At 46.9% G+C, this 18856-nt stretch overlaps 1 protein-coding gene across 5 annotated transcripts in view; it reads right to left on the minus strand.

The window, feature by feature from the left end:
• The window catches only part of IQSEC2 (IQ motif and Sec7 domain ArfGEF 2), a 77473-nt gene that overhangs the window by 26543 nt on the left and 32074 nt on the right, over positions 1–18856 (minus strand). For 2 of the 5 annotated variants that reach the window (XM_058712296.1, XM_058712301.1), the window contains exon 3: positions 12963–13058. The exons of 1 other annotated variant lie outside the window; for it this stretch is intronic. In XM_058712296.1, coding sequence (XP_058568279.1) covers positions 12963–13058 — 96 coding nt within the window. Of the gene's footprint in view, positions 1–12962; positions 13059–15046; positions 15162–18856 lie in introns of those variants that run through there. 2 more of the 5 variants (XM_058712298.1, XM_058712300.1) reach the window with 2 other exon arrangements.

An 18856-nucleotide genomic window follows, 5' to 3' on the forward strand; every position in this document is an offset into this window, starting at 1 on the left:
AGGGGGGTGCTGAAAGAAAGGAGAGGAGGAACTCTCACCTGCACCTTAATCAAAGCAAGAGCCACCAGCCACTGCACACTTGTCCAACTGTGCATCACACCTTATGCTGGGTTCCTAGTGTTTTCTTGCTAATCTTCATGACAACCCACAGAAATAGATATATTCTCACTGTACTCGGGAGGAAAATGAAGTTCAAGGAGAAGAAAATACTTGCTCAAGATTACACAGATAGTTAAGTGGGAGAACCAAGGTAAACTCAGTTTTGTTCAATGCCAAAGGCTTAGAAAGGGAAAGCCGGGGTATGAGCCCACTTGGGGCGGGGGGTGTCTCTTGACTTTGCTCCCAACACAGACACATTATGGAATGTGTGGGTCTCACCGTCCATAAAGGATACCTTCCACCCTCCTGCCAACAGCTTCCAGGGATGCTTAGAACCAGCTTCTGGAAGGTGCAGGATATATTTAGGGTCATTGCATCTGGAGGAAATGGCTTCCCCTTAGACTCAGAGATCCCTTAAGTTGTAGAATCAGAACCTTGAAAGTACAGAATCGAGGACTCTTAACCATCACAGAATATTAAAATCATACTATCAGAATTTTTTAATAACAGAATCATGAAATCTTAAAACCACAGGATTGGAGAATCCCCAAATCACAGAGTTGTAGAAATAGAAACCACAGAATTGCATGGAATGTGTCACTGAATTATCATATTTTAAGTCCATATAATCACAGTTTCTTAAAATTCTAGCATCTCAGATTGACAGAATGTCAGAGCTGGAGGAACCCTTGGAGATCCTCTGGTCCAACCTCCCTCCTCCTTTTACACATGGGGTGGGGTGGAAACTAGGTAGCAGAGGGGCCAAGCAACATGTCCAGGTTGGCCGGCCCATGCTGCCTCAGGCTGACTGACTGGAGAAGGCAGCAGACTTGCCCGTGGTGAGAGTGCCACACCATTCGTTCATTTATTGAGTGCCTTTTGGGTATTGACAATACCAAGAATCAGACCCTACTCTCTCTCCCAGGCCCTGTTCCCAGCCCTGGATAGGAAAGAAGGTAAGGCCCTGGTGGGGATGGGGAGAGGGAAGTGGGGGTGGGGTGGAACATACATCAGACAGAGAGAAGAGATCAGCTTTTATTGATGGAAATTCCTTTGTACACAGCAACACCCATACTCTGAAAGCCCTTTCATCCTGATCATATTTACAGAGCACTATGGGAGTGGCAGAGGGCACGGGGCAAGGCCTTCAGGCAGTGGAGATGGCAGCAATGGCCACAGCAAGGGAACCAGCGAGCGAGCAATGGGGAACTAGGCAGGCTGGGTCCCGCCCCTGTCTGGTCCTCTGAGCCCTAGGCACCCTGCATCTCTGTTTGTGCTCACAGAGGACAGAGGTAGGTCCTTGGGATGTCATTTGGAGACCTCTTCAGGAGTGGCAGGCTCCAGGGTGCCTGGGAAGTGGGGTGTGGGTACGGGAGGGTCCAGGTTCCAAGCTCCAAGCTCCAAGCTCTACTTCTCCCACATTTTAGTCAGACCTAGGGCTCCAGCCTTTATAATTCAGGGGCTGGAGTCCAGGAGAGGCAGCAGTGGGGGGACGGGGGAGTTGCAAGAAGGAGGTGGGGAAGGAAGGGGCACGATGCTTGCCTATCCTGAAGCAGGGACAGGGTCCCATGGGGGGTCCTGGGCAGGGCAGGTTGGGGGGCTGGTTAAGGCTTTTGCTTCTGCATAGAAAATGACCCTTGTCCTCTCAGTTACCGAGAGGAGGGACTACTGCACTCGGAGGCCGGACAGCAGAACTGATGAGCGTCTTCCTCTTCCTCTTCCTCAGTCTCCTCCTCCTCCTCCTCTTCCCTGGGGCCAGGAAGGGCAGGGTAGAGGCCACAGGCGGGTGGGTGACAGAGAGAGGCAGAGGCATTAGTTTGCAGAGCAGGGGAGATACATGAGTGGCTGGAACCAGGGTGGTGGGGCTAGGACGGGGTCTGAATGGGGAGGCCAGTATGGCAGATGATCTATGGCCACACCCAACTCAGTCTCCAAAGAGCCTTTGAGAGCCCCCCCACCCCCCACACACACCCAAGCCAGGCTCATTTAAGGTCAGGCCCAGAGTATACAAATTCCATTTCTGACCTGACAGGTGCCCAACCTACATTTGAATATAAATAGCAGCAACCTGCTTGGGTGCTGGCTCTTTGCACACATCATCTCATTTAACCCTTGCAACAACACTGCAACATTTTAGAGACAAAGGAATTGAAGTTCAGAGAGGTTGGATAACCTGCCCAAGGTCACATAGCTGGGTGAGTGGTAGAGTCAGGATTTCAACCCAGAGTTCTTAGAGTTCCAAGTCCCAGACTCATCCCACAAGGTCCTTTAGGTGAACTTGGCACTATCTTGAGAAATCCACCCTGCCCTTGAAGGACAAAGATTTGTATTTCCAGAAGGCTCGGAGTCAGGCAAATTGGAGATGCTTAGAAATGGAATATGGAAAGCCCACAGCTTTGGAAGCCAACAGACCAGGGTTCCAATGCCAGCTTTACAAGTGCTTCCAGGCTATGTGCCCAGGCATATTATTGCCCCTCTTGAAGCCTAGTTTCCTCATCTGTAAAAATGGGGCTCATGATGCCAATCCCACAGGATTGTTGCAAGGACTTGAACATACGTCAACTGCCTGGCAAATAAGAGCAATAAGAACATGGTGGTGGTTATCGTTAACTGCTCATGAACTGAATCTAATTCCCAAGGTGGCCATTTGCACCCACACTAGTGCCACAGTGGCAGGGAGGAGTCATTGCAGGAACAAGCGCCTGTCCGCAGGGTACTAGGGGGCCATCACTGGAGCTGGGCTACAGATTTTTGGAGGGGGGATGGACAGACAGTAGGGCTGAGGGGGTCCAGGTGCCTTGGGAATGAAAAGGCTGATCCTCTGGAGATAGCCAGTGAAACAGTATCACCCCACTCCCAGACCCCTTGGCTCAAGATAGGTGGTAAGTATGGAATCCAGGAAACTGGAGGATTGGGAAGAAATGAGAAGGAAAGAGGACAGGCAAGGGAAGGCACTGCTGTCCAGGTGACAGATAAGCACACACACGTGCACGTACACACATACATGCACACAGGCACCCAAGCACACACACACACCCTCTTCATACTCAAAGCTCCCTGTGACACATTGTTCCACAGAATCACTGAGTCAGCAAAACCACGTGAAGCAGAGCTCAAGTCCTGGGCAAGTGGCTCCCCCTTTCTGAGGCTCCCATTCCTCATCTATGAAAGGAGAAAACTCCACACCTCTCAAGGCTGTCATGAAGAACAAATGATCTTCCAGTCCCACTGCTCACTTCTCCTGCATCCAGGTCAGACCCCTGTGACCCCTCAGCCTGCCACTGCAGCCACCTCCTCATTTCTTCTTCTCTCTCCCCTTTTGGACCCGTCAGCCTTCCTAATAAAGACTGCAAGGAAATATTTCTTGCTTGTCTCTGCTTAGACACCCAACTTGGCTCCCCACTGCTTCCTTGATAAAGGTCAGACTCCTCAACTTGGCATTCAAGGCTCCCCCACAATATGGCCTCACCTGGCTCTCCCTGTCAGGTGGAAAAAGCATGGGCTTTAGAGTTAGACAGACCTGGGTATGAATATCGGCCACACCTCCTACTAGCTGGGTGGCCTTGAGTCTACCTCTTCACTTCTGTAGGACTAATTTGCCTCATCTGCAAAATGGAAAACACCTATTCCACAGGGCATGGTGGGATTAAATGAATTCAAGTACGTAAGGCACCTGCCACAGGGTAGGTTTGGTGCTTCTTATGTAGTAACAGTTATTATTACTGTCATCATCAGTGGCTCACTCATCTCACCCTTCATCAAATCAGCTTGCTCATTATTCCATCAGGATGGCCAACCTTTTCACACCCCTGTGCCTTTGCTGACTCTGCTTCCTTCTGCATACATCTTTTCCTATGGAAATCCCAGCTGAACATCATAGCCCAGCTTAAATGCTGCTTCCTGAAGGAAGTCCTCTCTGACTCTCAACCGGAAGTATTCCTTGCTCCCTCCTAGCTCCAGCATCCATCCCTTGGTCAGGGATCTCCATTTGTTGCTCTGAACTTCACTGAAGCATTTCTCTCACCAACCCGCTCAACACCCTCATATTTCCCCACCCCACCACCCCTGCCTTCCTTTTCTGTAAGAAAGAGAGGGCCCCTATACTATTTAAGGCCAGCCCCTCCACCTGGGCTCTGGAACCCACCACTGCTACCTCCTCCACAACAATCACCCCCTCTCCCTCCTGTATCTCAACCCCTCTCTCTCTCTCTCTGTTGCCTCCTTCTTACCAACATTTATAGAAGCTCAAGTCTCTCCCATCTGGGAATAAGAACCCTCTATCTGCCCCCACATCTCCCTCTAGCAATCACTGTCCCTCTCTCCTCTTCACAGCTAAGCTTCTTGAGAAATTCATCTACACTGGCCATCTCCACTTCAGTACCTCCCACGAGCTCTTCAACCCACTGCAATCTGCCTCGTGCGCCCACCATGCCATAGAAACTGTTCTTAGCCAGGTCATCGAGGACCTCCTAGTGGTTAAAGCCAATAGACTCTCTTCCACCCGCATCTAACTTCCACCAGCTATAACATTTGCCACTCTTAACAAGCCCCTCCTGTGCACGGATGGCTCTTTCCTTCCTCTGCTTCCGTGAGCCCACTGCCTGCTGGTTTTCCTCCTACTTCTCCGACCACCCCCATCTCTTCTTCCTCTCCTCATTTCTTCTGTGTTGGTCCCTCTTCCCCAGTTCTGGTCCTCTTCTCTTCCATTCCACACCCTTTCTCAGCAATCTCCACTGCATAACTTCAGGTATGGCTTAGGACCCTCCCCATCTCTTCCGCTCTCTCCTGGGTCCCAGACCCATCAAGCCTAATCCTTGCCAGAAGCTCCATCAGGATGGTCTTTAAGGACTTCTGAGCTCACAGGGACCCTGAACTCAGCATCTTACCACTGCAAACCTGTCCTCTGCATTTTGCACCTTCCTGAAAAGCACCACCATCCACCCAGGTGCTCAAGCCCAAAACACACCTGGGAGTCATGCTAGGTTCCTCCTGCTCCCTTAACAAGTCAGTTGCCAAATTCTGCCAATTCCGCCTCCTCATCTTCTGCTCCTCTCACTCCCTGTTGACTCTTTGTTCAATCATATTGGTGTCCTGCTGTCTCTCAAACATAACACGCACACTCCTGCCTCAGGGACTTTGTGCTCTATGTTCCTTCTATCTGGATCACTGTCTCCCAGCTAGGTGTGGCACCAGACACATTCTACATATTTAGTTGTTTATTTATTTATTATCCCTCTCACCCCCTGTAAGATCCATCAGGACCACCATCTGTTCTGTTTGGTGCTGTATTCCTAATGCTCGGCACAGCATCTGGCACTCAATAAACATTTGTTGAATGAATGACTCCATTGCCAGACCTGAACCCTGAAACTCACTCTGAATTCCAACCTCTGTCATCTCCACTCCCTTCAACACCCACAATTTATTCAGCCTACTACTCCAGTAGTAGAAGATCCTCCCAATCACCTCTCAAATCCATCTCCTCTGCTCTGTCCCCATGGCCACTATCTTCAGTTATCTCTCTTTTGGATTACCACAGCAGCCTCTCCCTAGTTTCCCTTCCTTCGAAAAAGCTTTTTAGAAGGAAGAGATATGCCACCTTGTCTGCTCGAGAACTGCTCACTGCTCTCCAGCTGCCTACCATGAAAGAGGAAGCCTTAACTCCCCAGACAGCTGTTTGGAGGCAGGTCCAACCTCTGCACCCTCCCATGTTTAGTTTCGCTATCTCTCACCCCTGGGCCTTTGTGTGCACACTCAGAGTATCCTCCCCCATCTCTAGCTCTCTGAATCTTTATGGACTTGAATGATTGGCTCAAACACTACTTTCTTCAGGAAACAACCTGACTCACAAACCAGAAGTAATTCCTCTTCAAAGACCATAGAGAAATAAGTGTCTCCAGTGTCGCTTAGGATCTCCGAGAACTGAGTAGGATGGAAGTTAGTAATTAGCAAGGACTTTGAATGCTGGGTAAGCATTAATAGAGATTCCCTTTTCCTCTTGCACTATTACCCTGGATTCATGTCCCTCTGGACCTCTGCTAATGCCAACTCATCCTTGTCTCCTCCCTTTTCTTCATCTTCTTTTGGGTCTATCTCATTAATAACTCCCAAAGGCTTTAGATTCCATAATTTGAAATTAAAATGTTTCTATATGACTGGTGCCCAGTGGAGTAGTGCAACAGAAGTCCTGCTCAAATCCACTCCCTTCCATGCCAATACCCCAGTTGAGGTCTTCCAGCTGGCCTCCATGTGTACAATCCATTTCTCATACTGACTGCTAGTGCAATGTTTCTAAAACACAAATTATACCAAATTTCTCTCCTGTTTAGAATCTACCCACATGCTACTTCATCACTAGCAACATTGGTTCTTGACCTTTATGCATATAATGAAAGCCACGGACCATTTCCCCAACAAAAAATGCCCGTAGGTACACACCCAAAATGTTTTGCATTCAACTTCAGGAGGTTCAGGGACCACCGGAAGCCCATGAAACCCAGGTTAAGAACCTCTGGCCCTACCCAATAACTTCTAGGTTCTTCTACATATGCTGTTCCTTCTGCCTGAAAGGTTCTTCCACACTTCACCCTTCTGTCCCTGACCGCCTCTTACTCATCCTCTAAGACTCAGCTTTTAGTCTGAGTTGACCTGCAGCAGTCCTAGACCAGGCCAAATCCCTTCCTTTGGGCTTCCACAGTCCCCTCCACCATGAGCCCCTCTATCATAGCTCTCCTTGGTCTCCTCAACTGACTGGGAACTTGTGGAAGGCAAGAACCATTACCCAGCATAGGCCCTGGCTACAGCAGAACTCCATAAGTATCTACTGAAATGAACACTAATAACAGCTACGTGTTTTTTGAATACCCATTATGTGTCATGCATTCAGCAACTGATCTCATCTATAAACCCCATGATGTTATGTATTTCTTTTAACAGATAAGGAACTAGGCTCAGACGTGTGAAGTGAGTTGTCTATGGTCACACAGCTAGTGAGTGAAAGAACTGGGAATGAAATTGAGATGTGTTGGCACCAATGCAAATATTGGCCCACCATGCTTCCCTGCCCTGGACTATGAGATTGGAAGATGGCATCGGTAGAACAGGGCCAAGAACCAGGGCCAGAATGCCCCGTCTGGGCTCCACTTACCATGGCTTCATTTTTTCCCTCCTGTGTCCCCTTTCATGGCAAGACCAGAGACCTGGCTCTCTCTTTTTATAGCGTAACCCCCTCTGTCCCATGTACTACTCTCAGCTTCTCATCTCAAAGCCCCACTATGGTTGGGCCCATTCTTTGATCCGGAACCATCCTCAGATACATAAAGTTTTTAGATCCAATCCAATCCAATGCTACATACTTGGCTATGAGGAAAACAAGACATGGGTAGCGCATGCCCTTCAAGAGTTGATAGTCACCAGGAATTTTACATGCACCATCTCCAATCAGCCCTGAGAGGTAAGTAGGCATTATCCTCATTACACAGATGAGGAAACAGAGGCTCAGAGGTTAAATGGCCTGCCCATAGTCATAGAGTTGGTAAGTGGTCAAACTTGGATTTAAATAAAGAAAGGTACTAATTCAACTACTTTCCCGCACTAGGTCATCCTGCTTGCAAGAGCCAAAAGAGTAGGCAAGACCATTGCTGGCAGGGTTGGGGGATGAAGAAAAGCTATCACTCTTTCAAGCCTCAGTACCCATGTCCCCTCCTGTAGGGGACACGTGGGGTTAGGTGCCCTTCCTCAGGAAGCCCTCTGAACCTACTTCTGTCCCATACCAAACCACACTATGTTGTCATTGTCTAGGTGTCTCTTCCCTCTAGACTTGAGCTCCCTGATAGGACAAGATACAATTCATTCCTGTATCCCACCAAGGTTCAGCACAAGGCCTAACCGACCGTGGGCAGGACAAATCTTGCTGAATGAATAAGATGGTATTTGAGCTAGTTATGAAAAGGAAAGCAAGATCTGAACAGCTGGATGTAGGGAAATGGTATATATAGAGAAGGAAATGTTAGTAAAAGCAAATAAATGGGACCGAGGATAAAGACCAGTAATTTTGAAATTATGACAGAATGTGTATAACATGTTTTCATTGTTGTTATACAGATTTTCTTTTCCTTACAAGAATGGGATAATACTACAAACCATGTTCTGCAACTTTCTTTTTTCTTTTTTTTTAAATGTTTACTTATTTTTGAGAGAGAGAGAGAGAGAGACAGAGCCTGAGTGGTGGAGGGCAGAGAGAGAGAGGGAGACACGCAATCCGAAGCAGGTTCCAGGCTCTGAGCTGTCAACACAGAGCCCGAAGCGGGGCTCGAACTCACAAACCGTGAGATCATGACCTGAGCCTAAGTCAGACACTTAACCGACTGAGCCACCCAGGCGTTCCAACTTGCTTTTTTTCTTATAGCAATAAGTTTTGGAGATACTTTCATGCCAGTATATAGAGATGTATCTTTTTCTTTTGATCTGTAAGAGTATAGGTGAATACAATAGGATGGGTGAATCATGAAAGAAAAGCTGTTCTCTTGTGGACGGCCATGTAGGTTGTTTTAATGTTTTTTGCTATAATAAACAATGCTGCAATGAACATCTTTGTGTATGTCTGGAAGCAGTTTTGAAGAATAGGTTCCTAAAAGTTGAATTGGTGGGCCAAAGGAATGCACATTTTGTTTAAAATGTAGATAAAACTTATTTCTGTTGCTTTAACATCTTTATAGACTGGCTAAAAATAAAGATTAATCCTACTCACATAATCCAGCCTTTATTTTGAGAAGCATACATCATGCAACCTTTTCATTAAGAGTTGGTTGAGAATAGCTAAATTATGGAAAGAGCCTAAATGTCCATCAACTGACAAATGGATAAAGAAATTGTGGCTTATATACACAATGGAATACTACGTGGCAATGAGAAAGAATGAAATATGGCCCTTTGTAGCAACATGGATGGAACTGGAGAGTGTTATGCTAAGTGAAATAAGTCATACAGAGAAGGACAGATTCCATATGTTTTCACTCCTATCTGGATCCTGAGAAACTTAACAGAAGACCATGGGGGAGGGGAAGGAAAAAAAATGGTTAGAGAGGGAGGGAGCCAAAACATAAGAGACTCCTAAAAACTGAGAACAAACTGAGGGTTTATGGGGGGTGGGAGGGAGGGGTGGGTGGGTGATGGGTATTGAGGAGGGCACCTGTTGGGATGAGCACTGGGTGTTGTATGGAAACCAATTTGACAATAAATTTCATATATTAATAAATAAATAAATAAATAAATAAATAAATAAATAAATAAATAAAAATAAATTTCATAAAAAAAAAAAAGAGTTGGTTGAGAATGCTATCCTAAAAGGGCATGTGATAAAGAGTGGCACAGTATGGTTTATGCTCAAAGTTGGGATTGAATGCTTTAGAAAAGACCTCCGGTTGGAGGACCATCTAGTAGTAAAGCCTTGGAGAAATCTACCTCCAAGACATGGTTCTCAGGTTGGAAGTATACCCACATTTAAGATTGGGGGTGGGGGGGGCAACTGACAAATTGGTGCCATAAAAAATGGTACCAATTTGCACTCCAATCATGGAACATGAGAGATTCTGTTTCCTCACTGGAAACAGTGTTTCTGTTTCCTCAATCTTTTCAATTTTGGCACTTTAAAATTGGTACTTTGTTCTTGTTTTAGTTATTTTCTCATTCATCAGCTAATGGATGTCTATTCTCTGAATTGCCAAATCATGTAATTTCTCTATTCTAAAAGATGGTATACATCTTTTTCTTATTGATTTCCAGGAGATGTTTTATATATAAACAGAGATCTTAACCTTTGCCTGATGTTTATGTACCAAATCCTCTTTCCTAGGCTGTTATGTTTTAATTTTGTGTATAGTCTCTTTCTTTACACAGAAGTTCTCAACTTTAATGTAGTCAAAATTATTGTTCTTTACTTTATGGCTTCTGGGTTCTTAAGTCATGCTCAGAAAAGCTTCTCCATCCTACTATGATAAAAATATTCTGCATTGTCTTCTGATACTTTTGCAGTTTTATCCTTTGTATTTGATTTTATGTGAGACAGAGGTTTAACTTAGTTTTTTCCCAAATGGTAGCCAATAGTCCCATCCCATTTACTGACTCCCTACTAATTTGAAATGTGTTCTTTATCATAAATTACATTCCCATATTAATATTTGGTTTTGTTTCTAAACTCTCTATTTTGTTCCCTGTATGTAATTCTCTATTTCTGTGATGATATAAGATTGTAATTTCTGCAGCTTTATGGTAATTTTGTATAAGTTCCCCCTCATTGTTCTTCTTTTTCAAAATTTTCTTAGTAATTCATGGGCATTTACTCTTCTAAATGAGCTTTAAAATCCAATTGCCCAATTCCCAAAGAAAATACCACTGAAATTTTAGTGAGAAATGCATTGAAACTTTTGATCAGATTGAGGGAAAAAATGTCATTTTTACTATTTCAATCTTCACATCCAGGAACAGGATAGGATCATTGACTATTCAAGTCTTCTTACAGCCTTTGATGAAATTTTCTAGTTTTCTATGGAGAAGTATTTCATGTTTCTTGTCAATTCCTGGTAATTTTATCATTTTGTCTTACTATTGTGAATGGAATCTATTTCTATTATGTCTTCTAATTAGTTATTGTTGCTATTCAGAGAAGCTAATGGTTTGGGTATATATTTGTCTTGTATCTAGCCATCTCACTGAATTTTCTTATTAGTTCTAATAATTTTCCCTTTTATTCTCTTTGATTATCTAAGTAGACAACCATATCATCTCCAAATAGTGCTAATTCTGACTCTTTCTTTCTAATATTTATACCACTTAATTTCTGTTTTTAATCCTACTGGTTAAAAGTTTTAGAAAAAAAATGTTGATGGGGCGCCTGGGTGGCTCAGTGGGTTAAACGTCTGACTTTTGGTTTCAGCTCAGATCATGATCTCAGGGTTCATGAGTTCAAACCCCACATTAGGCTCAGCGCTGATAGCGCTGGGCCTGCTTGGGATTCTCTTTCTCTCCCTCTCTCTGCCCCTGCCCTGCTCGTGCTCACTCACTTTCTCTCTCTAGTATAAATAAATTAAATTAAAAAAAAAAACTTCTAGGAGAAAATGTTGGTTAGTGACAGTGATAGCAGTCATATTTATTTCGTTCCTGAGGTTATTAGGAATTTACCTAGTTCACTATTAAATTTGGTGATTATCTTTGGTTAATGATAAAAAATTATTTATCAAAATAAGGATGTTTTCACTGACAGCTTACTGTACTAGTTATCTATGGCTGTGTAACAAATCATACCAATACAAGTAAGAAATAACTAGGACACTAAGAGTTTTAAAACCAAGAACAGATACATAATTCTATCAGATTATTTTTTCAGCATTTATGGAGATAGTTATACATTCTTTTTACTTTAATCTATTAATGTAATCCATTAAAATAACAGCTTTCCTAATGTTTAACAATCCCTGCACTGCTGGGACAAACTTTCATTTGTCACGATATGTTCTTCTTTCAATACACTGATGGATTCAGTTTGATAATCTTTTATTCAAAAAATGTATGACTATTGAAATATGAGATTGGGCTATAGTTCGTTCTCTCTCTCTCCTCTAAACCTATCCAGTTATACTAGTTTTCTGGAATGAAGTGGGAAGCTGCCCATCTTTTTCCATTATCTGATCTTTCCAGATTCAATAAAACTTCCATCATACCACCACTTCTGTAATACCAGTTGGGTCCTGGTACCATTTCTGAGGAGAAAACTTTGACCATATTTTTAACTTCTTCTATATTGTTCTATTCTATTCAAGTTTTCTGTCACTCCTTAAGTCATTTTGGTAATTTATATTTTCCTAGAAAACCACCCATTTCACCTATATTTTCACATGTATCGGTATAAAATTATACAGAGCATCTTTTATGACTTTTTTCATCTCTTCAAAATCTGTGGTTAAATCCCCTTCATCATACCTTATTTTATTTACGTTTCTTCTTGCTTTTTACTCAGTCATATCTGCCAGAGAATAGTCTGTCTAGTTTGCTGGTCTTTTCAAAAACCACCTCTTAGTTTATCAAATCTTTTGTTTTCTATTTCATTAATTTCTGGTTTTATCTATAGTAATTACTTTATTCTGCTTTAATTTGGTTGTTATTTTTCTAAATTTTTGAGTGGGATAATTTGTTTAATTTAAACTGTTGTGTTCCCTAATAAAAACATTTAAGACTATAGATTTTCTTCCGGGAACCCCCATGGTCACATCCCATAGGTTTTGATATACAGTATTCCCATTGACATTTATTCTAAATAGTCTATAATTGATATTTATCTTAAATAGTCTATAAATTCCATTCTTATTTCCTCTTTCACACAAGTGTTTTTTTAAACTTTCAAATGGGTCTATTTTTTTTTTTGCTGTTGCTATATTTCATTTTATTGCCTTATAATTAGAAAATGTAAAATGTGATTTCCCATTAACTTGGAAATAATGTTCTCAAAGGTGTGGGTGATTGTTCCCTCTGCCTAAACATCCTTCCCCATCCTATCCAACTGGCAAACTCTTACTCATCCTTCAAAACAGCTCAAATATTACATATTGTAGAACCAACCACTCCCGCCTTTGGGGATGGGGATGGGTATCTGCAGAAGGATTTTTAAGGAAGCATAAACTACAAACAGAATCTGAATCTCCTCTTTGGTCTCCTACCTGGTCTCCCAGTCACTCTTCTCACATGCTCAGACATTCATTCCACAATCACTCAGGCGGGCTAGAGGGAGATGGGGGAGAGGGTCTGGCAATGCTATTGCAGATTTGTCTGGAAGGGTGAAGGATGAGGGGAAGGATGGGTCTAGCTCTTACCTGCTCTCTGCCAGCCTGCCTGAGGGGGTAAGCTTCATGGAGTCAAGGACCTGAGTAGGACAGCAATACTGGTGTAGAGTATGAGACGCTGTGGACCTGAGAGACAGCAAGAGACAGAGAGAGAGAGAGAGAGAGAGAGAGAGAGAGACAGAGAGACAGAGAGACAGAGAGACAGAGAGACAGAGAAAGAGACAGGGAGGGAAGGGAGAGGCCGGGTGGGGAGTAGGGATGAGGAAGTGAGAAGGGGAAAGGGAAGACTGGGAAGAATGGGAAGAATGGGAAGAATGGGTGGTGGAGGATTGGGAATGAAGAGGAGGGGTGGGAGGTGGGGAGGCAGGGAAGAAGGGAGAGAAGGGAGAGAGGGAAGGGAGGAAGGAAGGAAGGGAGGAAGGAAGGAGGGAAAGAGAGGAAGGAGGGAGGGAAGGAGGGGAAGGAGGGGAAGGAAGGAAGGAAGGAAGGAAGGAAGGAAGGAAGGAAGGAAGGAAGGAAGGAAGGAAGGAAGGAAGGAAGAAAAAAAGAAAAAAAACCACAAAGTCAAGAAAGAGAGGACGGCACTCGAACCACAAACAGAACACAACGACAACAGGGGGCAGCAGAGACAAAAGAGCCAGTCTGGGCCTCCTGTGTTCCAGGTGACTCCATGGGGACCTAAGCCACGGAGACACTGGGACACCACAGCAGGGAAGGGGGAAGGGAGCCCTCCTCACACCAGACGCCACACAGGTAGGAAAGAGGGGAGGGGAGAGGGGATAAAAGAGAAAGGGAAAAGATATATGGGGGGCTCGCCCTTATAGAAGACCCCTTACAAGAAGGGAGGAAGGCATGGAGGGAGAGGAGACTCTGGATCCAAAGAGGGGGAAGAACCCAGGCCAGGTGGGTGGAGGAAACACTGTAGGAGGAGAGGGAGAGGGACAGAGAGAAACTGAAAGAGACACGGAAAGGGTAAGATAGAAAAGGGGAAAGACAGAGAAAGAGGAAGACAGAGGAATGGTGAGACAAAAGACACAGAGAGAGGACAGGGAGAGGCAGAGAGCGCCAGAGCAAAGGAGAGGAGAGGAGAGGCGAGGGCGGAGGAGAGCTGCCAAGGTCTCAGTGGCCTAAGTGAGATGGGACTGGGGCTGAGTGGGTGGGTGGAGCCCAGTGAGCCAGAGGACAGGGTGGTTCCCAGTAGGAGTCTTTGCTTCCAAGGCCAGTGCTGTGCCCCTAGCCCAGGACACAGCCCACACTCCACCCCCCAGCACTGTACCCCCACCCCTAGCACAGGGTCCAAAGGCCCCCGTGCCTCCTGCTTCCCATGATTAAAGTCCAGAGAATGGGCCTGGGGGAGGAGGGACAGTAGGGTAGTGAGGCTGAGGGCCTGGTCTACCCTGAGCAGGGCAGGTGCTGGGAGTGGAACTGGCCCTTCCAGGTCAGCCAGCCCCTCTCCCCCACATGCCCCTGAAGGCAGATTGTGGTCATGGTCTGGCCATTCCAAAGCCCAAGTAAAGGCCAGGAGATGTGGCTGCAGGCCAGGCCAGCTGCCCAGCATCTCACTTGTGATTCTGAGGATGCCCAAATCTTAGATCCTTATAGAGAATCTTGGAATCTGAGCCTGTTCTTGTCAGAGACTCTGGAATAAGCATCATCATCAGAATGACTGTCTCTCAAGTGCCATCTATGTGCCAGTCACCAGCCCCAGTCCTTGACTCATTATCTCATTAAATCTGAGGTGTAGAGACCCTTAGGCTGCTGGAATGTTAGTATCAGAGAATCTCAGCGGCTATGGGGGAGCCCTGCAGTGCTGAGCCAGGCTAGCATGCCAAAGCAGCCACTAGTTACACCCCTCATAGGCCATGGACTGTGTTGCTCAGGGTTCCAGGGTCCTCACAGTGCGGGGGGGGGGGGGGGCACCCGGATGCCCATGCGCTCACCCTCTCTCACTAGCTCCCTCCCCAAGCCAAAGGCCTCCAAGAGTCCAAGAGGGGAGCCAGGAACCAGGAAGCCAGGAGGCTGCTGAATCAGCAGCCCAAGGACCAAGTCCGGGCTGGGGCAGGGAAGGAGGGGGTCAGGCTGCAGGGTCGGGGGTGGGGGGGCTAGGTTCCTACCTGCTACTCCTCCCGGAGGGCTCCATGGGTCTGGACCTATCCCGAGGGCAGGCCCCCTGGCCGGGTGGTGCCTCCACTGTGTCACCACCCCCTCCTCCCAGCCCTTCCCTAGAAGGAGGAACCAAGGAGGCGGGGCCAGGCCAGCTGGGCTGTCGGCCAGACTGCAACTGGAAACTTTGCTCCTTCCCCTGCTCCCTCAGGAGGGCTGGGAACTCCAAGTAAGGGAAAGCAGTTTTGAGAACTCACAGTGTCTCCTCTGGGCCAAACCCCAGGCTAGGCTCCCCGTGTGCATCTCTGCTGGAATCTCCCCCAAGAACCCTGTCAAGTGTGTGTCACTAGCCCTATTCTCTGGACAAGAAAACTCAGATGGAGAGACATTAAGTAATTCAGTACCGGTACTACAGCTACTAAGTGGCAGAACCCCAAGATCGAGACCTGGTTTGACCATTCCCCAGATGTGGATCGGTCCCCTCGGCCATATTGCTGGCTTGTGAGTACGGAAACTTTTCCACAGAAGCTTTTCACATTCTCATCTTCCGCACAATTAGAGACCCTGTTTTGTTGTTGTGCCTGGATGCTGCAGATCAAGTAATATTCAAATCACCCATTTGGGGAAATCAAGGCAAGACCCTAGCCAATATGCTTGACTACTACAATAAGCTCGCATTCTCCTGTGTATGGTTCCCAGGACTGGCTACGAGAAATGCTCCCTGAAGAAAAAAGCAAAAATCAGAAGAAACACCATTCTCCATCAAGAGGCTCTTCTTCCAAGGAAACTGCCCTGCCTGACTTTACAGATGGGGAAATTGAGGCCTAGAGTGGGGAAGAGTCTTGCTAATGTTCACACAGCCAGTCAGACTAGAATCCAGATGCCCTGACTCCCCACCTACCCATCACAGGAATCTCTCTCTCTCTCTCCTTCCTTTGGATGAGGCTGGAGAAAGGAGAGAATTTGGAGGGTTGGAAGGATGGGGGGTTCCTGAAGAGTCCCATAGATCCAGCTCAGAGTGCTCTTGTCCTTTCACAGCCCCAGAGCCCAGGCCCCTGGCTGTTCTGAGCAGAAGGCGGCCCTGGGAGGGGCCAGGGGGGCAATGATCTAGAAGGAATAGGAGCTGACAGGCAACAGGCCAGCCTTCCTGCCTTCCTGCCTCCCTGCTGGGGCAGCTGGTTCCTCTCAAGAAAGCCAAAGCCTTTGAGAGAGATAGGCCCTCCGGACCACCGCAAAGTTGGCATCTGCGGGCCCTTTGTGGTCTCTTCTCCCTCTTCCTACCCTCTAAAGACCCTGGTCCCCAGAGCTCTGGCCTTGACCCCTGCTTTCTTCTCTCTCCTTGAGCAACTCTCCTAGCTCCTACAGCCGCTGTGCTCTGTGCCCATTAGCAGTTACTGCCCTAATGGCTGCACCTCTGGCCCAGACCTTCCTCTTGGCCTGGTAGGAGTTGAGAGACAGAAATTCTGGTCCTGGCCATAAGGCTGATGTTGTGGCCCTTGGGCAAGCTCGTTCTCCTGTGTTAAGGCCAAGATCCCACACCTGGGTGCCTGGTAGAGCAAGTACAAGTCCCAGCTCTACCACTTTCCAGCTGGATAATGCTTCTGAGGCTCAGTTACCTTATCTCTAAAAGACAAGTGGCAATTTCTACCTCATGGGTTCTTGTGATGATTCAGTGAAATGAATGCGCATCTACGGTGTAGTCAGCTTGAGCCTAAAGGAGTCTGACATGTCTCCCAAGAAGACAGGGGAGACCCATGGGAAGCCTATTTGTTTCAGGGATGGGGAGGATTCTAGGAAAATATCTCTGAGCCACTCTTGGAATTCAGACATATCTGAGAATGTTGGATAGATTCATGTGATGTCCTACCAGGGGCTGAAAGGAAGAAGGAATTAATGGTGAGCAGCTTGACCCAGCCACAGGGCACCAGCAGGCCTTCATTCACTTATTCAACAGATCCTGTGGACCCGGCACTGGGCCAGGGACCTGATACAGCAGGGGCTAAGGATAGTCAATGTCCTGATCTCATGGAGCTCATATCCAAGTGAGAGGAGACAGACATTCAACAGCTAATGGAATTAAGCTGGGCAAAAAGAGGAGGCAGCAGGAGAGAGTGTTCCAGGCAAAGGAAACAATTTGGGCAAACGATCTGAGGTGATATTTCCAGGAACTGCAAGAAGGCCAATGCAGCTGAGTGGAAAAAGCAAAGGGGAGAGAGGTGAGACTGGAGATGTAGGCAGGGTTCTAATCACACAGAGCCTCGGAGGCCACAATAAAGTTTTGGTATTTATACAAAGAGCAGTTTGGCAGCCTGTGGTTCATGTACAGGCACTGGGGGAGGAGAAGTGTCTCTGAAGCCCCTGAAGTTGTATAGAAAATATTAATGAGTAACAGCATGTTTGGGGGGAAAGTGTAGCTTTCATCAGATCCTCACATGGGTTTATGATCCCAAAAGAGCAGGGAAGCTCCTTATATGATTCCATTCGCTAAGCGCCCACCATGAGCTAGTGGCAGGCCTCCTAGAACCTTCTCTGAGCTGACTCCTACCCACCCCCCCAGCTAGACTCAGCCTTCCCCTGCCCCTGATCCTCAACCAGTGCTCCACCCAGACAGGAGTGCTTACATTCTCTGCCACATTGCTGTCCCAGCCTCATCTTTGCCTCTGCTCAAAAATCCATTCCCACCACCCACCCCCACTGCCACCTCCCCACCTCACTAGCTCCCCCTAGTTCCTCACAAGTCAGCTTACAGGTTGTGCCCCTGGAATAGGCCCTGGCCCCTTCCCTGTTTCCTTCCCACCCTGCACTTGTCTCAGCCTTGTCTGTCCACAAGCTGATGCTCCCTCTGGGCCGGGAGCTCTGTGGGGACAGGGGCGCTGCCTTATTTATCCCAGTGTCCCCAGAATCCAGCACAGGGCACCCAGACACACAGGTCAGCACATGGTGGTGGTGGTAGACAATCCACACTGAGGTGGAGGCTGCAAGATGGGCTGGTGGACACTAGAGGGCACTGTGGTCACTAGAATCCTGGCCTGATGCTGCCCAGGCTGACCCACAGTGGGTCCCAGGACCAGGTGCGCCTGGAAGCAAGGAAACTGTGCTCCTGGGTCCTGCAGCTCCTCAGCTCTGGGCCTAACTGACTGGGGCCCCAGTTACAGCCTCCCAATTTACCTTCTGCACCCTTCCCAGCCCATTGCTTATGGCAGTCCCATTCCTCTGCAGAAACAGCTTTAATTCTTTACAAACACAGGTGCCAAACACGCCTTCCACAGTTCCAGCATACATTTCCTGCTCTGCCTGCAACTCTCTCCTCTTGGCTTCACCTCACCCCACCCCCACTCCTCACCTGGCCAGCTTGTACTCATCCTCCAAGTCTCAGCCTAGGTATCAGCTTAGAGAGGACTTCCAGCCCCTCAGGCTGGGTACAGTATACTTCTGAGATGCTCCCACCCTATACTTCCCCTGTAATTGTCTATTTCCTCATCTCTTTCCCTCCTGGACAGTGAGTTTCCTCAGAGCAGACTTCTATGATTCATCAGTATATCAGCTGAATCTAATTTAGCACAGTGCCTGGCACATTGTAGGTACTCAAGAAATCATCCTTGAGTGAATGAGTGGATAGATGAGTGAATGGATGGGTGGGTGGGTGGATGGGTGGTTGGATAGGTGGGTGGATGGATGGATGACTCTGGGAAGTCACTTTACCTCTACAGGTTTCAGTTTCCCCAGCTGTAAAGTGCCCACAATCACCTCTACTTGGCAGAGTGGCCAGGAGGCTTAAAGAGAATGTGTGCCAAATGCTCCCTAACAGTACCCAATACACA

Source organism: Neofelis nebulosa, chromosome X, assembly GCF_028018385.1.
Source record: "Neofelis nebulosa isolate mNeoNeb1 chromosome X, mNeoNeb1.pri, whole genome shotgun sequence".
Lineage (NCBI taxonomy): Eukaryota > Metazoa > Chordata > Mammalia > Carnivora > Felidae > Neofelis > Neofelis nebulosa.